The sequence below is a fragment of the Pseudopodoces humilis genome, chromosome 4, assembly GCF_049639895.1.
Source record: "Pseudopodoces humilis isolate 2021_Gansu_Grassland_sample_001 chromosome 4, ASM4963989v1, whole genome shotgun sequence".
NCBI classification, from domain to species: Eukaryota; Metazoa; Chordata; class Aves; order Passeriformes; family Paridae; genus Pseudopodoces; species Pseudopodoces humilis.
The window spans coordinates 4,904,661-4,921,357 of record NC_142203.1 but is presented as its reverse complement, the minus strand read 5'-3'; the positions used below and the strand labels follow the sequence as shown (position 1 = coordinate 4,921,357).

At 45.8% G+C, this 16,697-nt stretch overlaps 1 protein-coding gene across 1 annotated transcript; it reads left to right on the top strand.

The window, feature by feature from the left end:
- Window positions 1–15,999: 15,999 nt before the first annotated feature.
- TAL2 (TAL bHLH transcription factor 2) lies at window positions 16,000–16,353 on the top strand. The gene has a single exon (XM_005532222.2). The coding sequence runs from the start codon at window positions 16,000–16,002 to the stop codon at window positions 16,351–16,353; it is 354 nt and encodes a 117-aa protein (XP_005532279.1).
- Window positions 16,354–16,697: the final 344 nt, after the last annotated feature.

The window sequence follows — 16,697 nt, the reverse complement described above, 5'->3', positions numbered from 1 at the left end:
GGTGATTATATTGCAGCATTTCTACTGGGGTGGGGGGGAATAAATTTAGTTGTGTCTCTTTTCTTCTAGGAAGTCCAATTTTAGTGTCCTTGGAAAGTTCTAAAACCTTTTAGATTTGCCCACCTTACAGATGTCCCTGTGTATAATGGGAAAAAAAAAATCCAAATTCTTCCTCTTTCCCTTGTTTTGATGTGAATGTGTGTGGGATGGTCCAGCTTGCACTATCTGGTTTTTCTCCTGAGCTGAAGATCTCTGTGGCCCCATTTCTTTCCATTCTAGAGCTCCCATGTTCCTCAGCTTGGAGTTTCAACCCTTCATCATGGATGGATGCTTGGGGTGCAGACCTGCTTCTGTAGAGACCAGCAGATGTTGAATGCATCTTGCCTTGCCAGGACCTGAATTTCACCCATCTCCCACTCCTTCTGGGAGAGCTGCACTCAGCCCCAGTCGTTGCCATTATGTGGAGCTGTTTTGTAGTGTGTTCAGGGAGCTGTGGCATGTACCTGTCCTTTCAGGTTGTTTTTTTTTCAGCCTGCCTGCTGGATTGTTACAGGAGAGTTTGCTGCTCTCCCTTATGAGAACAGGAATCATTTAGCCTGGAGAAAAGGAGGCTTGGGGTGGGAGCACCTTATTTTTCTTTCAATTGCCTGGAAGGATTTTGGGGATTGATCTCCTCTCCCAGGTGATGGGACAAGAGGAAACAGCCTTAAGTTGTGCCAGGAGAGATTTAGATTGGATACCAGGAAAAAATTCTCTTCTGAGAGCTTTGTCAGGCACTGGAACAGGCTGCCAAGGGAAATGGTGGAATCAGCATCCCTGGAGGGATATAAAAGACTTGTAGATTAGGCACTTAGGGACATGTTTTATGGTGGACTTGGCAGTTAATGGCTGAGCTTGATGATCCTAGAGCTCCTAGAGCAAGGGTTGGGCCTGGTTTGTTCCCAGCTGAGCGAGGCACTGGGTAACTTGTGCTTTAGGTCCTCGCATGTGCAGGACCCTTCCACCCAGCTCCTTTCATGGCAGATCAGGATGGGCCCCACTGAACTGGCCACAGGAACCTGGGAGGAGCCACACAAGCTGGCCCTTTTCAAAGGTGATGGCTGTTCCTGATAATGCCAACTGGCTCAGCCTGCATTTCATCTTCCTAGCGACTAATGCAGACAGATCAATTAGGGACTGCACACAAGGAGCTGCAGCTCCTCAACCCTCCCCCAGATAATAATAAAAATTTGCCCCTGCTTTTCTCCTTCCTTGAAGTCCCCAGGAGAGTATTAGCTGGTGCTGCAGGTGCAGCCGCCCTGCAGGGTGGTGAGAGCAATGAATAGTAAGGTTTTTAGCTCAAGCACACTAAGGCTGTTCAGCAGCCATTGGATAATCCTCTGTTAATCAGATTATGTAAATTACTACTTCAGCATCCCTATCCCATCTCTTGTCCCCCTGCTCTCCAAGCTGGAAATAAAAGGCACTCTAAAAAAGAACATTTAAACTGCAAAAAGGCAGCACTGCTGAAAGGGGTGGGCAGAGGGTGTTGGGATGAGGAGCAGGAGAGCAGGGCTTTGTTTCCATGCAGGCAGGCAGGCATTCTGCCCTGGCCAAGCAGTGGGAGACACCAGCAAACCAAAGGTCAGGAGCGGGTGCTGCCTCTGCATGAACGGTGCCTCGGCGCTGGGCTGGGGAGGGCAGTGCTGGAGCCCTCGTGGAGGGCAGCAGCTTGGTTTGGATAGCACCTGATGAGCTGGAAGAGAATCCCCAACCTCCTTGGAGCACAGACACCAGAAGTGTTTGGACAATGCTCTCAGGCACATGGTGGGGCTCCTGGGGACAGTGCTGTGCTGGCCCAGGTGTTGGGGCTGATGATCCTTGGGGATCCCTTCCAATTCAGCTCATTCCTGCCTCTTACTTTGCATTCATGGTGTGTTACGGCTTCGTTCATTCACAGTGGAAAGCCCAGCACCTCAAACAAGGTTTGGTTGAGAGATGCTGTCACCAGCCTGGACTTAGCCCCTGAGCACAGCAACAGAATTGAAGGAAGGGACAGTTTACCAAAAATAATCTGTACCTGCAAAGCCTGGACTTGTATTGGCCCAAACCTGCTCTTGTGCTTTAGTGCAGGCAAGGTAATCACCTCCTCTGGCTCTGAATTTGGTTGGTGTCCTCCTGAAATATGTGCCAGGAGCCCAAGCAGTCACACCAGAGCTTTCCTCAAGTTTGACCATTGCTCAGAACATGGCTTATGGCTCTCACTTGGTCTCTGAGGCTGTCACATTTTTCATCCAGGGAGAACTGATGGCATTTTTTTTACCAACTGAACTAGAAAGCTGGAGAAGGCAAGGGAGGTCAGTTGCAACTAAAATAGAGGAGCTGAGAGCTTGTTAATTCTTTGTGTGCCCACTGAAAATGACCCAGAAAACGAAGCTGAGCTACATTTGTGTAGTTAGGTACTCCTGGACGAATGCAATTTGTTTGTGACAAGGATGAGGCTGCCTCTGCTGTGGCAGGTACAGCCAGGGCTTTGCACTGGGCTTTTGGTACTCACAGATGGCTAACAGAATTTGCTCCCCAGTCCTTCTCTGCTGTTGAAAACACATCCTGATATTCACATCTTGTTCACTCAGGGTAGGCAAAGCCATCTCAAGGGCTGTTCAAAATTTGTACAAACAGGGCTCATATCCTGCAGGTTTGATGGGTCCAGCAGGTCACAGGACACATCAGGGTTCAGGTGACAGACACAGTCTGGCTGGGGACACACTGATGTACACCAAGGACTTCTCTGGTGTCAAGGGAGCTGCTACATTGTGCTGTGGTGTGAGAGGCTGGGACATGAGCTCTGCAGGAACAATATTCATGGCCAGATGGGGAAAATTAACACCCCAGTCTATTAGGAGCTTCTGCCTTACCTTGGAAAATTATGTTGAAAATGCAGGTGATCAGATATGCATATTGCACAGTTCTCACCTGGAGGAATTTTGTTTAAAGTTTTTCTTCCTTTCTCTGTCTGCTGTTGGCTTCTGTAGAGGCAGTGGAAAGCAAAGGGGTGTTTAGCATGGTCATGTGGTGGAATACAGGTGAATTAAAAGAGTAATGGGGTGATTCCTGCATGCTGCAAGTCAGCACTGCTCTGTAGTAACTGATGAAAGTTCATCCCTTTGCACCAGCTGAGCATCTGAAATTCAGAAATACTTAAAAAAGTATTGATCAAAATTGATAAAAAATTATCAGAAAGTACTTAAAAACAATGGAAACAAAGCTGTTGAAAATGAAATTTTCCAAGTCTCCACCATCAAGGCAGCAATATGGGCATACATAATTCACCAAAATAGTATCATGGAGTAACTTTAAAAGAGAAGGAAGAAAGCTACCAATAAGAGTTAGAATAGTCAGTACATCTGTTTTATCTATATGAAATTATATATATGAAATATATGTAATCATAATGAACTCCTGAAAGGCTGGCTGCATTGGAGTCTCCCTTTGCACACACATGCACTGCTGGTCCTGTAAAAGGAGCAGCCCCAAGCACCAAACCTGGGACCTCTCCTTCGAGGATTTCAACCTCAGCCATTCCCATGTAGCAATCTGCACCAAGAGATGGAGAGATTCACAGCAAATTCCCCCTTTCTTACAAGAATTCACTTCAAAGAGCAAGCTACATGGTTCCAAAGACCTGTACATGAAGGAAGAGGACTTGCCAGACTGTGGAAAATCCTGGAGATCTCCAACACATCAAATCCACATGGCTGGGGGTTAAGGGTTTTGTCTGAAGTCATGCTGGAAATTAAATCTCTTGGTCTCTAGACAATTTTTTGTCATTAGTTCTGAGTTTGTTGTAGAAGGCATGCCTATGGCAAGGACCCTTTGGGGCTTTTAGTCTGGTCAGAAAGATTTTCCTAAATTCAGCTTCACATTTCTTTGAATCCCTGTTTTGAGTGATGCTGATGTGGTTGCCTTATTGCTGCATGCAACCTGGCTGAGCTCCACATTGTGTGCCCCTGAAAGTGGCAGCTGCTTATCCTTGCAGATGCCTGGCTTGTTTTCCTCTATTTTAGGTGATTTCCAAGAACTTTTAATGTCGAGGTGCATCTGTGTCAAGTGGAAAATGAGTTGTTTGTCTTTCCCCTTGCTCCTAGTGAAAAGGTTTAGCGGCACATTAGATTTTCAGTCTCTTTATTCTGTGGCTAAACATTTTCTTCAATGCTATCAGCAAGTTTCAGCATTAAAAAGAAGATTTTTGGCTTCTGGAATTAAGCCAGAAAGTGTGGCCAGAATTTAAAGCACCCCCTGATGTGTTTTGTTAACACTAATAAGAGATTAAAAATGCTACGAAAAAGCTTCAGATGATGAAAGTTTAATATTTCAGCAGTCTGCATGCAGCTGCTATTCTGAACCTCAAGCAGCCTCCTCCAGCTCAATATACTCAAAAACTATTAATCTAAATTATGATTTTAAAGGGCAGGAGCCCAGATGTGCATAATTGTTTCTTATTGTTCCCATATGCAGAGCAGGGCTCTGAACTCACAGTGATAACCCAGCTGTGTGTTTGCAGCCTCTCACTGTCCTTTTCCTGCCCATCACTCTATGTGTGCTGCTCTCAGCATCTCACCTGGGCCAAAGCAGAAAAAATTACTTGAATCTGGATCCTTTGAAATATAGCCATCCTTTGAAATATATGCTCATATTTAGGCAGGATTCTCTGCTATCCTGGTCAATTGCAAGTAAGAGAAAGACTTTGAGCTCTGGCTCAGTGGGAACCATAAATATTTGTTTGCCCATCTGATCATCACTCCGTCTTAGAGTTGCTTCTCTTGTCCCTGGAAGCTGTGCAGCTGGATGAAGACTTTTGCTCCTGCTGGCATACCACACAATCCCCTATGCCAGAAACAGCTTCTCCTCCTTTTGGGAAGAGGAACAGCGAGGGTTATGCCCTTAGTTTTCTTCAGGGAATTTTAATCCTGGCATGCTGAATTTCAAAAAGTGACCCAGTTTTGAGATGTTCACACTTTGCAGCCACCCACGTGTTCTTGACCTCTTCAAAGTGGCCAGCTCTCAAGTGTCCCACTTCACAGAGTCACACAGTTGCACAAGACAGAACATTCAGTCTGCTTCTTCATCCAGCTCAAGCAGTTTGTGGTGCCAGTGGTGCAGAGATGGGGTGGCTGAAGTGACCTGCTGAAATCACACCTTAAAAGATGCATTTGGTGTCCTCTTCAATTTTCATGAACTGGTAATGGGTGGCTGCTGAAGACCAGACATTTTGCAGGTAAAGAATTGCTCCAGACTCCAGGGAAACTGGTGGATGTGTCCCAGCAGGGATTTTTGTGAGGAGGAGCAAGCCCGGGGTGCAATGTTGCTTCCAATGTTCTTGGCTGAGCTGTACTATCCTGGCAACTATGGGTTGATCCACGGAAAAGTAATGCCAGGACTGCAGGGATGGATTGGTAATGTGTTCCCCATGCTGCCAGGACACTGACAAGTATGGAGAGGAAGATGAATGAGACTGGCGTGGTTCATGGGTGCCAAGTAATCACAGCTCAATAAGAAGCTTAATAAAGACACAGTGAAGCAGACTCTGATGTACCACCCCTTCATTTTGACAGGGTGAAAAAGACCCTTGAAGCTGGTGCATCAGCATTCCCAGTGCTGACTCTGCACCTGGGACCTCCTGCCCAGTGCCTGGCAGTGTGTCCTGGAGTGCCCAGCAGCTCAAGACAAAGTGCTGTCGTGTTTGCACCCTCTCCTGAATGGATGAACAAGTGGGAATGACAAGCAGTCCATCCTACCCCTCTCCCTGCAAGGAAAGAAGCTTTCCTGATTGTGTATTTTATAGTACTTTGTCTGGACAGGTTTTGAAAGCTCTATGCAGTGAAGTACCCAAGCAGTTAGGGATCAAGAGCTTCTGTTCCCTTCCCTTCCCGGACCTTAACAGCCCCCTTCCCTACTGCTGCCCGCTGGCTGGAGCATCTCACGTCAGGTTTTGGGCACAAAATAGGTTGGACGAAGTACCAGAGAGGAGGGGCACTCTCCAACACTCCAATGTAAATTACATGGAAATTAGCCTTCTGTGAGGCCAAAGGCCCCTCCGGAATAGGGCCTTTAGTTAACATAACACTTGTGCTAAATGAAGCGGTTGACACAGCTTTCAGGCTGTAGTGCCACTGTTAATTTACCGTGTGAAAGGGCTGAACCTTCAGTCGAGTTCTGCAGGGAGCAGCTCTGCCCCAGCAGGGACCCGAGGCTCATTCTCTCCGGAGAGCAACCGCATCATTCCACCGCTGGCTTATTAATATTTATGGGGCAATGCTGTGAGCTGAAACATTCTCAGTGCTTTTAAGAGCCCAATAGGTGAGCACTGCTGAGCCATCTCACTGTTTGGGGTGAGCTGGTCTGGGTAATAGCTGAGCTCTCCCAGGACTTGGCAGATGGAAGTGGTGGAGTGTGCCTAAAGCTGGGTGCAGAACTTTTCCTGCCCCATGAAAGGAGGGTGATGAGCTGGGGCTTCTGCTTCCCCACCCCTTGTTCTCCTTTGTATCCCCAGGATATTTCCTGTTGCCCCAGGGCATAAGGAGGTATCTTGTTTTTGCTCTCCCTATTTGCTCTTACATTCATCCAAAGTAAACTTTCAGCACGTAATGGAAAAGTGGATGGAGGAGCAGAAAGGATTGGACAGGTCCCGGAGGATCTGTATGATTGCAGTAAGGCTAGCTGGCCATGCCTGGGGCAATTTTATAACTACTTTCATAGAATCAAAGACTAGTTTGGGTTGGAAGGGACATTTAAAGGCCACCGAGCCTTCAATAAGATCAGGTTGCTCAGTGCCCCATCCAAAGCGACCTTGAGTGTCTCCAGGGATGGGGCACCCACCACCTCTCTGGGAAACCTGTGCCAGTGTTTGACCTGTAAATGAGGGGTTACCCCGGGCAAGGGTGAGGCTGGATGCACCAGTCCACCAAAGAAGGGAGTGCAGGATCCACTTGTCTGCACATGTACACCCCACAGCTACACCTCACAGCCTGGCAGAGCAGAGCAGGAGCTTCTCCTGCTTGGGAGGGCAATAAATGCACCAGCCTGTTCCTTAGCTCTGAGCCATGCTAAGGAGGGCGTTCAAAAGAGCCATCTTGGTCTCTGGAAACACTGGCAAGCTCAGAGCTGGATAAATAAGTGAAATTTAAACAGATAAATAAATAAATAAATAAATAAATTCCCCAAACAGAAGAGGAAAAAGAGGGGAAAATTAGTTTATTGCTAATGCTGGTTGCATTCTTTCCTGCAAAGCTGCAAAGTTCACCTGACCTAGGCAGAGTCACAGAGCTAAGTGACTAAAAGCTGGTAAGGAGGGACCCAGCCACCAGCCCACACCAGCCCCAGAAAAGGGCAAGGGGGGCATGTGGTGAGCAGAGAAAAGGCAAGACAGAGAGAGAATCTCCTGGGAGATGCAAAACAAGCTCCCTGGATTGCCAGGACTAGTGGTGACACGCGCCAGACAAAGGACCTGCTACTCTATAAATGAGGCAGCCGGGACCAGCGCTAGGCTGACTCCAGCAAGAGCAAGCTCTGTGGCCAGGCACTGGAAAAGCAGTCGGGAAAGAATCACAGGAAGCGCCTGATTTTGCTGCCTGTTCGCCCCCCAGCCAGGTTTCCAGAGGCACAAGTACCAGAAAAGTAAGTGACAGTGGCCTCTTCTCTTTACAGCTATCCTCCTGTCTTTTGGGCTTATCTTGAAACTTTCTTAGAAAAGCCAAAATTTCCCATCAAAGCAGGGAATATCCTTAAAGGAAGGGATTTCTGCAGTGGCCTCTTACCAATTTGCTGGATTTTCATTTCTCATTGCGGCATCTCTGGTTCTTGTCGCCAAAAATTTAAGAGTAAGGCATCTCATCTGACAAACATCCACTCACAAGTGGCCGCACTTCATCAAGTGAAGAGACAGTTTGTTCCTGAACTTTCCAAATTCCGAGTATCCACAGACCTTACCAAAAGAAAATATTGATTAGTTTTACTGCTTTTGAGAGAAACGCTGGTGGTGAGATGTGGAGGAAATGCAAGTGATTTTATAATCACTGTTCTTAACTATTCTGAGATTTTCTTACAGCTCTATAATTACACATTAGGCAAACTCATTCATTGCACTGCAAACTGCTGTAAATCAGTTATTGCACTGGTGCAAAAGGATTAGACAGAGCATCAGAGACTCCCTGAGCTCAGAACTAATACTTAAGTGAATTCTCCAATGCTGTTTGATATTTAAAACAAATTCCTTGTAAAAGCACAAATAATCATGTACTAATTATTCACTAGACTGTGTGGAAATTCACTGACAGTGTCAGCAGGTAAAGGTGTACGGAATAAATTTTAAATTCCAATCCTCACATATTTAAAAATACCCCCATAATTTACTGGTCATATGAGTTACAGCTGATGGAGATGTAAAGTATATAGGCATTTGAATTTTCCTCACTTCAACAGTGCACTTAGGAGGAAAAGCTTAGCTTTTTTTTTTTTTTTTTTTTCACTTCTATTAAATAGTAGTATCTCTTGGATTTGTGAAAAAAACTTTTGAAATTTCAAATATAAAATATGTTTCTATTTCCAGGGGTAGCCTTCTGCATAAAACTACTTGCCTAAGAAAGTTAATAAAATAGCAAAACATGTATGTCTTTTGAAGTAGCTGTCTCTATCCTTCCCAATTTCCTTGTAACACTACAGGACAGTATTTCATTTTCAGAATCTTTTTCCACCATGCATTTCTATATTATTTCACACAGGCAAAAAAAAAAAAGAACAAAAAAACAAGGCCAAACAAACAACCAACCACAAAACTAACCAACCATAAAAAAACCCTAAAATAAACGGCATCTTGTTTTTACTGCCTGTTTATATAAACCTTTACAGTAGTAAAGGGTATGAGCAGGTGATCCAAGAAATGAAGTGCTCACAGAGCCAGCATGCCAGGCAGGAAATCTGTGGAATAAACACAGGTGGTTGAGGCAGAGATGATCTTTGTTTTGCTGTTTCTCTCAGGAGCAGCCCCACAGAGGTTGGTGGCAAGATATCTGGGGGGAAATGGGGTACTGCTCCTTGCCTTGCTGTGGTTTGCTGACTTTCAAAAGCTACATTTTGCTGTGGTGGCCACGTTCCTCTGTGCTCATGGTGACCTCTGGCCTCAGGCACGGCGGGCACCGGTGTGACCCGAGGTGGTTAGCAGCCTGGCTTGGGCTTAGGCAGGAAGACAGAGCTCGGCACTGGGTGCTGTCAGACCTTCAGTCTTGCTTTGGCTGCAGTGACAGATTTTGAAGATCTGGATAGAGCGGAAAAGCAAATATTGTTTGGGGGCCACGTCCAAACATAATAAATATCTATGTTCCCCCTGATGCAAATGTCCTTTGCAGACCTGGATTTTCCCCTTTCTGCTCCCAACAACTTCTCTAACAGCGTGGGTTGCTGCAGACTGCTGTCTGCTGAGCTGTAAGACAGGCAGCATCTGGTCCCACTCCTCACTTACCTCCTTCCTGGAAGGAAGGAGGATGTGGACTTCCTGACAAACACAGGTACAGCAAATGTTTTCTGCTATTCACAGCTCCCCTCCTGCCTTGTTATGGCAGAGAGAGGGAAGCAGGAATGAGTGATGAGATGAGGTGGGAGAAATATCAGTGTGGAACAAGTTTTTTTGCACACTGGGTCTGGGGAAAAAAAAAATAAAAATGGAGAGACATGAAGAACTCCTGGAACAGAACTAAACTGTTTTTCTTCTCTGTGTTTACCTTAAAGCATGGGGAGGGTGTCTCTATGTAGTATTTGGGCTGTTAATTTGGCAGAGACTGCTGTTAAAGGACACCCACAGGAACTTGCACTCAGGCCAGAGAAGCACTTTTCCAAGAGAGACTCTCAGATTCTCTGGAACAGAAAATAACACAAGTGCAACTTCAGCAAATAAAGGCTAAACCTTCTGGCAGTGTTCCTCTCTTAGCTTAGCAGGCTGTCGTGCCCCTGCCAATGCACTGGAACTCCATTTAGTAAAAGCTGTTGCAGCCCATGAGTGGGTTCTTTATTTTTTTGGTGTAGAGCTGTGGTATAACTAATCTTTCTGCAAAGAACCATAAAATGTATTGAGCAGAAGGGAGCCACATAAGAAAACCGTACAACAACGATGAAAAAACCCCAAACCCCAAAAAAGCCCACTCCCATGTACAGAGTAACCTTTTCTTGAACTACGTCTTTATCACTATCGTCAAGTTCTTGGTCACATATTTTGTGCTCTCCCAAACCCCATCTGGGGGGCAGCCCATTCATTGCTTTGCAGATCTTCCTTTCCCAAGACAGGCTTAGAGGGCATGATGCCACAGTGTGCATGCTGTGGAATCTTTTTGTCTCAGAAAGCAGAGTACTCTCTGCTGCTGAAGACCTGCACCCTCCAGGAGGGCAGCTGGATTACAAAGCTCAGCAACCCAGAGGCAGCCCTGGGTCAGGTGAAAGACCTGGCCCCTGAAACTGGGATCACATGCAGTGTAGTAACCCCAAAAATGAAGGATTACTTATCCTGAGACCTTCACATAGCTGCTTTTGAAAACTCCAGTGATTTCCTTTTTCTAAAGGTTCAGTGAGAGCACAAGTGTGGCCATGAGAGTTTTTGTAAATGCTGCCCTTAGACAGGAGAGCTCCCAGAAGCAGAGACTCTACTATGTGCATTTTGTCCTAGATTTACAGACTCTAAAAAAGGTAAATCACTGTGTCAGCATGCACTGGTTTTTATAGTGCTTTTGCTGCTCTGCTCTACTGTGTTCTGTGGTGTGATTGTCAGATAACACTCCCAACAGAGGCACGAGGCATAGAAAGGAGCCCTTGTTTTCTCCTGAAGTTCCTCTTCCCACATCTTATTTGAAATAAAATGAAGTTCACTGATAGTGTAAGGAATCACCCTGAGGATGCAGGGACAGGCTTTTATTCATTACACCAGCACCACAAGGCTGGGCCACCCTGTGCTTGTGTCTGCTCTAACACACAAATCCTAACATACAATGAACAATTTTTTTTTTTCTACAAATCTTGCAGAGGTTTATGAGCAGGAGGGTCAAGGAGGTGCAGGGAAAAAAAAAAAAAAGGGAAAGAAAGAAAAAGGACTTTGCCTGAGGCAAGAGAACCAGCATTCACTCTCAGCACTTCGATGTGTTCTTATCCACCAATGCACCTGTGGGATTTCAGGTGGGGAGGCACTTTGGGAAGGGTCAGCACTGAGATACAGGGAGGCAGCAATGGGGAGAATGAGCTGAGGAAAGCTGGGGGGAAGAGCCTGTACCTAGATGTGAGCTGCTCCCCGTGCAATCCATCAGGCTGGGGTTCATTGTCCCCTCTGCCCTTAGCTCCCCATCCAACCCAAAGAAAGTGCCTGAAATCCAAGCAGTCACACAGCAAACTCTTAATTGGCTAAACTTCAAGGAGTGACTTTATTCCTCTTAGGGAATGGCGGGGGGAGGGGAAATAAAGTTGCATGTCAGCAATAAGTAGTGTTTTATCTTGTGATACCTTGATCATGCTCAATCCTGCCCTCTGCATGAAGCTGAGCACCATGCTCTGAGCTTGTGTGAAACTGAAGAGGGAAACTGAGTTTCCCCTTTTTCCTTTTGCCCAAATCACTGGGATGCAAAGCAAACAAAGCACAGCAGCAAGGAGTGATAGCTGGGGAATCTTTGTTCCCCATGGCAAACCAGGCTCACAAGCACCTGCCTGGTAGAGGAAACAGGCACCATCTGCTCTTCTGTTGCCATTTACTTAAGGGCTGGGGGGACTTTACAAAATCCAGTGCAATGTGTTAAATAACCAATTTTAGCAGGCAGTGGGTTTCCCCTGTGGAATGATGGTGTGGCACCACAGGTTTACTAGAAGCACTCCAATTCTTGGTGGCAGCAGGCATCTGATGTCTGATTAAGATTTGCAGGAGCAGGTCTCCAGTGGCCAGTTTCAACATGGATTTAACTTCACCGAGGTCAGAGGTATAACTTGAGGGAAGACCTTTCTCGTCCAAGATCTTTAGTTAATAGCATCCTGTTAATTATGACGGAGTGCCGGGCTCCCGGCGAGTCCCCTGCCAGCCCTCAGACATTAACCACTGGCTTGGGGGCCATTTGCTGGGGAATCTGGCAGAGATGTGCTTTGTGCCTAAGCTGCTCTGCTGCTGCTGCTCTGCTGCTGCTGCCTGAATTGCCTGAAAGGCTTTTGCATGGAGAGGAGAACTGCTGCTACGGGAGAGGTCTTCATCTCTTCTGCCGTTCAGTCTTTTGTCTGGTGAAACTTGCTGCTGCATTTAAAGCAGACAGTGTTCTGCCCACCACACATTTTAATATTTTTCAAATGGGTAGGCTGGGGGTGCAAAGAGTTTCAGTTGTCTTTTTGATGGGTGGTGGTGGCTTGTATTTCCTTTGTTTGTTTCTTTTTTTTTTTTCTCTTTCTGGCTGTTGGAGCTCATTTGTTTGTCTTATTTCTTTGCATAATTCTCTTTACATGTTGCACATGTGCACCTTAGTTCATGAAACTGCATTTACCTCCTACTTTTGGACATGCCTTCTTGACCTGAGTTAAATCCTTTCCTTAGTGAAAATTTTTGTCCTTCAAAGCAATTCTTCCAGTGAAAATGGTGTAAACTTAAAAATTTACATTGCTGAGAGAAGAATTAATCCTCTTGACTTTAAGCTGATGTCTTCCTGGATTTTTAATTGTCAGCTAAATGTGGAGCTGTTAATCTGTGTTTAGGAAAGGTGAGCAGAGTCAAAACCTGCAGGTTAACACAGTAAATCAGTACATTATTTGTGCAAACAGGTGATTTCTGCACAGATTTAAAACAGACCAGTGGGATACAAGCAGCACACAACCAGTAGATGACATATATTTTATACAGTGCATCAGAGAAAGCTAAAGAATACATTGCTCAGTTGTGCAAAATTAGCAAAGACCTGAAGTCGCAAATAATATATTGAAATACAAGTTTGGTGAGAAGGGTTGGAGAGAAGGAAGGAAAAGAAGGAAGGGAACAAGACAAAAGAAATGGAAATCAGATCCCTTGCCAGCAATCTGGCTGCGTTTTGACAAGAAGGTGCTGTGGTTACAGAGAACTAGAGGGGATGTGTAGATGAATAGAGCAAAAAGCTGTGCTGAAAGATAATAATTACTGCAGGATTGGACATGGATAATTTTTCTGTTATGTTTCTAATGGAAACTCCAAACGCAACAACTGGAAACCCACACCAGTAAAGACATAAAGGAGAAGAATTTCAAGTGGAGAGACATACTGAGGTGGCTTAGACCTGAAACAAAACTCCCCATAGAGCTATCCCTGCAAGAGGAGGCACTGGGAAAGGAAAGGAGCTGTTGTTTGCTGATCTCGAATAAATGTCAGAAATACAAACACACATTTTTGAAGTGTAAAGCAGGAGCTGTTCTCACAAAGACATCTGTTTGCTGACAAGGCTTGTGACCACAAACATAGCATTGTCCTTTCCAAAGGCATGAGTGCAGAGACAAAGAAAGCACAGCCTGAAGGAGTAGGCTGGGTTTATTTCTCCACCAATAACACCACTAACAGGACAAGAGGGCATGTTCACAGCACCAGGGCTGGGTGTTAACCTGCTTTCCTGGAGTGCTGTGCAGGGGGCTGTCTGCAGCAGGAGGAAGACAAGAAGCAGACTCTCGGTATTTGTAGCTGAGATGTAAACAGATACCCAGTGAATACTGACCCATACGGCAGAATTACCATGAAGAGCCCCAAAGGCTTGGTAAAATACAGTCCAGTCAACCCATCAGAAGAAACAACGAAGCCCAAATAATTTTCCCTGTGTTACAAAAAATAACTACCTTTGTACAGATAAGTATGTCTTCAGAAGAAAAAAAAAAAAAAAGGCAAAGAAAAAAACTCAATCAAAACAGAAGACAAAGAAAGAAGCAGGTGGCATTCTGCATTTCACATGGATCTGAACAGCTGCTTGGAAGAATAAATCTCTAAAGGCAAAAGTTTTGCCTTGGGCACTGAAAACATTGCAGTACAGAGAAACACTGGAAGACAATGTTTAAATCTGTACCACTGACGTGGCAGTGTTCTTGTCAGAAAGGTACATGCAACATGTTTGAGGTAGGTGAAAAGCACCAGGCAGATTTGTTCCCACAGCACAGAGCAAAAATGATACATGGAGTAGCAGAACAACTAAAAATAAATAAATAAAAAGAGAGGTATAATCCACATTTGGGTCAAGCAATGAGTCTTAATGTAAGTCTACAAAATATGAGAAAAACTCTCAGCAACCTGGAATATAAGGGTTTGGTTTTTAAAGGAGCCTCTCATGAAGCAAGGCCATTTTGATGAGAAAATTTTCTCATCCCCTAAAGATATGACAGCAATTTCAGACTTCTACCAAAATAGAAATGTATTAGCAATGTAAAGGCCAGGGTCAAGAGGAGCCTGTGTCAGCATGAGCAGCCATTTACAGCATACAGGGGTGTGCCAGTACTGGCTGCATCCCTGACCAGAGATCTCTGAGCACAGCTGTAATTGGATTTACAGTACTGCAGCTGTGCTCCCCTGGCAGCTGGCAATCCATGATGGATTGGAACTTGAAGGAGCTGGGCAGGAACTTCCCTGCCTTGGCTCCCTGACAGGGCATCTCAATTTAATTGTGAGTCACATTTGTGTTTCTTTATTCCCTTGGACTTTTACCATGTAATTTGGTGAACCCCAAGTGTCTTACATGGTGTAAGGCTGCTTCAGATGGAAACAGAATCACAGCTGGGCTGTCATCCCAAAGTTTCCTCTTCCTGAGGATGAAGGATGCTACTCCCTCTGCTCCCCCCTCCCCTTTATGGGACTACTACTTTAAAGAAGGTCTTGCCAATGAGTATAAAAAGCTGAGGTTTTCACATGCTTAAAAGGGTAAGTGGAAACATTTGTCCTTTAGTCTCTTGGCTGTGGATAGCTCTTCCCTGCTCCAACTGTCTGCGTGCCACTGGCATAAAGAGCTGCTTCAGGAGACAGACTCCTCCATTTCTGTGGGAGAGAAGGGAAGACAGTTTCCCATGGTGGTGGGAGAACAGTTAGGGCAACAAAAAGAACTTTTGGCAATTTCTCTGGTAAATAGCATTTAAAATCACTGTGCACCCCTTGCCTCAATACTCTCTGCCAGTTCTGCTCTGGGCATGGGGCTCCCTTTTCTTGGCTCTGTGAGGGTGGACAGGGAGCTACTGGGGAGCAGTTTTGTCTGGGATGCCAGCACATTTTGTAGGAATCACACTTTCCCTCATGCACTTATGGTTTAAGTCTTGGCATTTCTGAGAGGCTAAAGCAGAAGCCAGACTGAAAAGTGTGGCACCAGCAGTGAGCAGCCACTGTGGGCTGGGCAGGGAACCAGATGGGTGCAGCCCTGGAGAAATAACCAGTCACACAGGTCTGTGGTGTTGGCTGGCTGCTCTCCTAAGGTCCATGGTGAAGTCCACCTGGCTTAGTTTCAGCCAGGAATCATCAAGCTTGGGCCAGCTGGGTGCAGACTCCAGGGAGGTGTGAAATGAGGGTGGGAAAACATGGATGTGTTCTGCACTGGGTCTGGCTGCTTTCCCCCCATAAAAAGTGCCTGTGTGGCTCTCACACAGCCTGGTGGGATGACAATGTGTTTTCTGTTGGGAATTCTGTTGCAGGGAAACCCTGAGGAGCCTGGAGAAGCTGGGCTTGCAGCAGCACCAAATGCTTATAAAAGGGAATTAAACTCCTTTACCTCTTTTGTGAAGTTCTTACTGAACTCTGGCATCCAGTTGCATCTCTAGTACTTCTGATTATGACTTCAGGGTGAATCCGTGAAGGACATGCAGGACAAGAGCACCAGCCAGGGAGGGTAAAAATTAGAAGCCTAGCACCACCACTCTGTGCTTGCCACTGGCCCAGAGATTACAGAGCCCCTAAAAAAGCAGCCTGTGTGAAAGCCAAGGGTATCCAGCATTCACTCACCATCTCCTTTTCTTTGCAGCAGCTTAAGAATGACAAGGAAGATCTTCACCAACACCAGGGAGAGGTGGAGGCAGCAAAACGTTAATAGTGCCTTTGCCAAGCTGAGGAAGCTTATTCCCACCCACCCACCAGACAAAAAACTGAGCAAGAACGAAACACTCCGGTTGGCCATGAGATACATCAACTTCCTTGTCAAGGTCCTGGGAGAGCCAGGCCTGCAGCAGACAGCAGTGGCAGCTCGGGGCAGCATCCTGGGATTCTTCCAGCAAGCCCCACACTTGCAGAGCATGGAAGAGCTGACACTGATTGAAAACTGTGGTGTCTCCTGTCCCAGCATGAGCAGCAATATAGCGGAATGTTGGTCGGAGGCATCATCTCCCTAGCAGACAATGAGATGTGCAGTCTCTGTGTTAGTGTGATAGTCCCTCTCTCCTGGCAGAATCTGTGGGTTGCTCTTCCATGTATTGTGATTATTTATTTATATTTATTGCTATTTAATTTGCATTTTTATTTAATAGGATAGGAAATCCTTGGTCGTGCAAAACCTGGAAGTCAAGACAGAGAACTTGCGGTCTCTGGGAGCCTGGAAAGACTCACTGCTGTCATGGCAGAATCCAAGCCAGAAGAATCTTCTGCCCAGATCTCCTCCATAAATCAGGGCACAGAAATTCCTTCAGTACTTGTGACAGGGAAAGAGATTATCCTCCCATGCTATTTCAAGGAAACA